The 6,290-nt window shown below is 35.9% G+C and overlaps 1 protein-coding gene across 1 annotated transcript; it reads right to left on the bottom strand.

Annotated features, from left to right (window-relative positions):
• Nucleotides 1-2,922: 2,922 nt before the first annotated feature.
• Nucleotides 2,923-3,662, bottom strand: LOC117570921 (uncharacterized). The gene has a single exon (XM_034252849.2). The coding sequence runs from the start codon at nt 3,519-3,521 to the stop codon at nt 3,054-3,056; it is 468 nt and encodes a 155-aa protein (XP_034108740.1). The 5' UTR covers nt 3,522-3,662; the 3' UTR covers nt 2,923-3,053.
• Between the last annotated feature and the right edge of the window lie 2,628 nt (nt 3,663-6,290).

Below are 6,290 nucleotides of genomic sequence, written 5' to 3'. Positions count from 1 at the left end.
AAAATCGAAACCGAAATAGTCAACAATTTAGCGTTATAATAATAATATTTCACTTTTTGGGCTAAGACTTAATTAATTAATTAACATAAGTAATTCTCTACTTCCAAAATAATAAATTCAAATACACATGCATATTTCTTATTAATTTAACATAACAATAACAAAATGACAAAAGTATTTTATGCTCCAAAAACAGCATCAATTGAATTACCCAAACAAAATTTAATGTACAATTTTTATCCCAAAAATTAAAAACAGAAAACGAAAACGAAATTGAAATCGAAATCGAAATACATATGAAAATAAATACTATAATAAAATGCTATAAAGGTATACGAATTTGTTTCTGTGTGTGTCTGTGTGTTTTTAATTAGCCAAAAGACTTTGCTGGCCCCGCTGCTAATTGCGGGAATAATCCTGGGCTCAACGGCGACGACGAACCGTTCATCAATTGAAACCCTTTTTTTATGGAAACACTCTGTGAACAATTTGTCGTAATTTAAAAATAAATTGCCATGCATTTGTGTTTGTGTTTGTGTTGTGCACACACACACAAAGGAGCACTCATATAGTTGTGTAAATATTAGCATGTGAAGTGGACGGATGCCGAAAAGTAGGCAACAGTTTCTGTTGTCACAATCAATATGAAAGCAACAAACCATTGAATGACTCGGGGGTCACTCTCAACGTGTGCTTGGTCCAACTGCGGTCAGTCAGGCTACCTACTACAGTTTGCAGTTGTCGTCGGTTGTTGCCGTTGTTGTTGTTGTTGTTGTTGTTGTTTCCCAAGGCGCACATTCAGCAGCCACAAGGACATGCGGCGGGCAGGCAGTCAGGCAGCTGCGTTGGCAAAAGTCACATTAATGGTCATGTAAACGACGCAAGTCAAGTGCTCAGCCAGCAAATTATTAGGGGTCCCAAGAGCACACACACACACACACACATCCGCACACACAGGCAGGGAAAGAGAGAAAGCATCTCTTCACACACATACACACACACACACAGATAGAAAAACCACACCCATAGCCTCTTAACGAGCTATGCGTTGAGAGTTGCTTTGCGGTCGAACTGTGGACTGTGGACTGTAGGGCGTATGCGTAATGTTGTTGTCAGTTTCCACAGGTCAGAGTCCTTCTGCACACTCGCACACACACACACAGACACACACAAACAAGCAACACTTCAATGCTCTAGCCATTCAAATACAATGTCACAAGTATGATTTTCACTTTAGCATAAGAGATTTCTGAAATATAGCATTATGATAATAGATTAGAGCAAGAAAGAGAGACAGAGAGAGACAGCAAGGGAACCAAATCGATAGTAAATTCTCCTGCTCTTCTCTCTTCGTCAATTTGTCGCACAATCAACTTGCTGAGTGGCTGCAATCGGGGACATCGAACTGGGAACTCTTCTCCCTTGTGGTTGAGCCACTTCAGTTTCTGCTTTTTATTTTTTTTAATTACGAGTATAGAACCTCAGCGTGGTTGCTGTTGTTGTTGTTGACCATTCGACTGATTAACAACTTTGACGCAGCAAAGTTTGTCCTGGCTTGCCAAGGGACCCAGACCCAAACAAATCGCCGAGGGGATTCTGTCTGCCTGTCAACTAATTTTTGGGCAATTTACGTGGCCACCAAAACAATTTGCCATTTCATAAGAGTAATAATTGTTTAATGTATGCGCAGCAAACATTTTGCACTCATTATTTCCGAAATTATTTTTAATGAGCCCTTCAATTAAGCGCAGCGGTTTCAATCGCGACCACAATTGCCATTTAACACGCTCTCTTCAGCTCTCTTCTCCCCTCTCGCTTAGCCTTTTGTTAGCGTCTTGATTGATTGATATATTGCCTATGCTTGCATATATTGATATATTGAAACTGCATGAAGCTGCTCCCAATGGATCCACATACACACACACATATGCTCATAAATCACAAGCTGCCCCATTCATTTTCACAGACACACACACATACGGACACATTTTCTGGCTCGCTTGTTGCAGCAACTCGAATACCCTAATTTGTGTTTTTGGATATGCTGAATTTTTGCTGCACTTGGCTATCAATTTAAATAAGGTAAATGTAAATTGATGTGGTAAACTTACAACTTCTTAACTTACTTCAACTTTGAACTGCTGCTGCAAGAAAAGGAATATAAAAAACAAAATTCAAATATAGAATAATACTAGAAATTAATTAATAAGCTGAGCAGCCAATAAAACGACCGAAAATATGCATTGAAATATCATATTTTATTTTATGTTTTTCTTACTAAAAATTCAAGTAATTGTATAGTTTTTTTCCAACTATTTATAAGAATAGATTTAACAAGCTAAAAGTAACATTTTTTCATTAATATTCCCATTTTTAATAACAAGATTTTTACATTAGAAAATTTACAAATTTTTTATTCATTTGAAGTCCTTCTTTTCATAAAAATGAAAGCAAATGCTTATTAAATGCATTCTACTTACGTTTATGTATTCCCTTTCAGATTTATTTGGGAATAATAAACAAAAGTGTATAATGTAGTTTGCTCGCTTTTGGGTCAACTATTCTTTGTTTCTTAGTGTGTTTAATGTATCGTTTATTTATTTACTTTTTTGTTGTTGGCACAACAAAAGGACTTTAACAGCATACCATACTATACTATATACGATACTATTCTCGTTTTCTTTTGTGTATGCTGCAGGCATTGTCATAATAAATACATAATTACAATAATATTACTGTCTGTCTGTCTGTCCATTGTTGTTGCCTTAAATGGGCATAAATCAACTAAGCTCAGAGAATTGAGAATTGATGGGCAGCCTCCGCCTCCGCCGCTTTAAGGACGGCAAGTAGTTAAATTCAACATGAAATGTTGTGCCAAGTAAATGCTAATAATAATAATGATAATAAGCGAACGCATCTGTTTCTCAGGCACGGCTTCATCTCAGCGCTTCAAAATTTTATTAACTGCAATTTATTGGCATTGGTGGTGCTGGTTGATCATCGGAAATAAATATAGTGGTCGTATTGTATATAAATAAGTGGCGGACATTAATTTACTCCTTGACAATCAGCTTGGCACGCAGCAGCTTCTCCAGCTTCATGCAGAACTCGGACTTGGCAATTCCCGCATCCAGTAAAACTTCGCCATCCTTACGCTTCTGCATGGGCAATGACGATGCTGTCACCTCGACTGTGACGCTGTTCCCCATGTCCTGCTGTTGTTGCAATCTAGATGTTGATCGTCCTGCTCCAAGGATATCTGCTGATGGTCTGCTTTGGCTGTGGCTGCTGCTGCTGCCGTCAATGGGAGCAATGGGACCACGCAAATAATTGTAGCCGGGTAGCCAACGGCGTAGCAGACGATCCAGTCGCGCCAGGGGGCGTGACCTAGTTGCGGACCGAAGGCTAGTGTGATCGATCGATGTGTTATCGATCGATCGAACAGCGCCACACTCCCTGTCGCTTCTATCGCTTCTGCCGCTCGCAGTGTGACGTGGCTGCCTCAGACATTGCTTGGACATTGCTAACAGCGGCTTTTTGCTTTGGCTTCGAAACGATTCCGAGATGCCCGAGAATTGAGAATTCACTGGGGAATTTTTGTTATTCGGTCAGCACTGAACAAACAAACAAATGTTCAGGCATTGACAACGTCCGAATGGGGAAATGTGATTTAAAAAGCAACTACAAAATACACTTGGAAGTAAAAGTGTTGAACATACCGATAAAATTTTTTGTACTTTTAATTGAAGGTATTTTTCAATTTATGCGACATAAATTAAATAAAAGTAATTTTCTTATGAAAAAAATATAATTGTAAAATTATTTTTCATTGAAAAAATGTTAAATTAAAATTATTTCTCAATTTCTATTATTTAATTTCAATATAAATATTAAATACCAATTACATATTATGTGAGAGGTATTGACAAAGACGAGTATGCTACCAAATAAAAAAACCCGAAGAAAATACTAAAATATTTCATTCCAGGTTTACCGGCACATACCAAAATATACCGAACTAAATATAAAAATATTCCAAAAGGTATAAGGATATACCATTACATAAAAAATATACCATAGAATACCAAATATACCAAATTATTAGCAATATCAACTTTTTGCTTTATTAAACTATTTGTTAAATAAGTTCCAAGTATTTTACTGGTTTCCAACTAAATTTGTAGGAATCATAAATACTATAATATCTCGCAATTCAATTCAATTGAATTTTAGTAAAGTTATTTGCAGTGCTTGATAAATAGCGATATATATGGTCTTAGTTCATGTAGTTAAAGCTAATTTTTGTATATTAGTTTCACTCTAGCAGAGCTGCCATAATAATGTAAACGAAAGCAATTCTCATATGTATTTGTTTATTAGAATAATATAAGATATACAAATAAATGCAAACCCTATCGGCTCGAAAGTGAATGAATAGACCACAAACAATACTCTGACACTTGGTATGCATTTTGGCCAATTGTGAGTAAATGCTTTTGGAATCCGATTCGTGCATGCTTTTGATATACTATATACTATATAGTGCATACCTACGTGGCGTCGAATGACAGATCCAGGCTCAGACATTCAGCTCGGATGGTGTACGTGCCCCGTTCTTGGTATTCTGCATCCTGCAACGTGCAACGTGCATCTTGCATCCTGTCGTTGATTTGTTGCAACGCATTTCAAGCTTATTGGGACGTACAATGTATGCTCTGCACTTTGTACGTGTAATACATACTGCATTACATAGCTGTGACTGTGTGTGTTGACTGTGTGTGTGTGTGTCATCTAATGTGACCCCTGAATGACAAGCCACTTTAAAGCACTGCACAACAACAAACGACATTTGCAATCGCTATCCCCTTTGGCCAGCTTTAAATCTGCACAATTCAAAATGAATTGAAATACACAATTTAATATTAAACTAGTTGAAAAGTTGAAAAGGAATTATTTGTTGATATGCAGCAGCAGTTTTTCAACTAAACGAAAAGATTTTAACATTGTATTTGTATACACAACTAGTCGAAATAATAAGTATACGCTTAGTAGGTTCCTTCAACGACATACACAGATCTTTTTTTCAACAGCACTTGGTATGTCAATATACCAAATATAAATTTTGGTATATTTCATTATTTTAGCGGTATATTTATTTGTTTAAATTATAAGACCATACCAGTTTTGGTTTTGTTGACAACAAGTACAAAATTTTTGGGATTACTTTTAGTTTTCTGATTTAAAGTAAAAAACATTTTTCATTTCAAATGTAAATAACTTTATCGTTTAAGTTTTAGAAAATTAAGTAAGAGTTGTTCAAAATAATAAGCACACAAATTCTAAAAAGTTAATAAAAAAAAACTTAAAAAAGAAATTCCTGTTCGCAGCTTCTTTATTTATGATACTTTACTTTTACTGGGATAAATTAAATTTGTATCTCAAATATATGTTTTTGTACATACATAAAACAATTGGGCAAACACCGTGTATCTTCAAATTTGCAGTGGCCTATGTTATATTAAAACCATTTCACATCGAAGATAAGATCGGAGAAAAATGCTTCAAACACGAGATTATCCTATTAAGATATGAGATTTTATTAAGTTAAGAATCGGATGCTTTGCTTTGGTAGTGAATTCAACTGATGTAGTAATATTATTTTTAATTCAAAATTCATCCGATTGATTGAACTAATTTTGCATTACGGATTCTCCACTTCCTAATATTATAAATTTCATTATTATAGCCTTATCTTGTTAGCAACTCTTGTTATAATTCCGACTAATTAAGATCTTAATAATGTGAATAATGAATTGTAGTTACTCTATCACATATTTATGGGGTATTTTGCAGTCATGCAGCATTGTTGTGCCTTAGCTTTTACAATTATGTTAGTTATATGCTGCACATTTATACTATATATCTGATATGTGAGATATGTGTGTTATGCTGCTCACGAAGCGGGTGCAATCTAATAATGCATAAAACCTCATTTGCCACTGCTTGTGGCACAGACTACTCTCTCTACGTGTGTGTGTGTGTGTGCGTGAGTGTGGCATGAAGAGTAAACAACAATATTCAATTAAACAGATGATATTATACATAATAAACTGCGTCAAGTTGTGGCCGTTCTTTCATTCCCCTTCCTCTTGCTCTCCGTTTTTTCGACACGACTTTTACGCTTGTTTGTTTATGTGTGTGTGTGTGTGTGTGTGTGGATAGAGTTTAGGGAGAGGGGCGGTGTAACTAGAAGGGCAAACCCTGAAGGAAGCTGCTGCCGTTGTTGCTGT

The sequence above is a fragment of the Drosophila albomicans genome, chromosome X, assembly GCF_009650485.2.
Source record: "Drosophila albomicans strain 15112-1751.03 chromosome X, ASM965048v2, whole genome shotgun sequence".
NCBI lineage: Eukaryota > Metazoa > Arthropoda > Insecta > Diptera > Drosophilidae > Drosophila > Drosophila albomicans.
This window is presented reverse-complemented; position numbering and strand designations above follow the sequence as displayed.

What these genes read in the sequence shown, in the direction of transcription:
- LOC117570921 (XM_034252849.2), bottom strand. Translation starts at nt 3,521, where the DNA reads ATGTCCAAGCAATGTCTGAGGCAGCCACGTCACACTGCGAGCGGCAGA.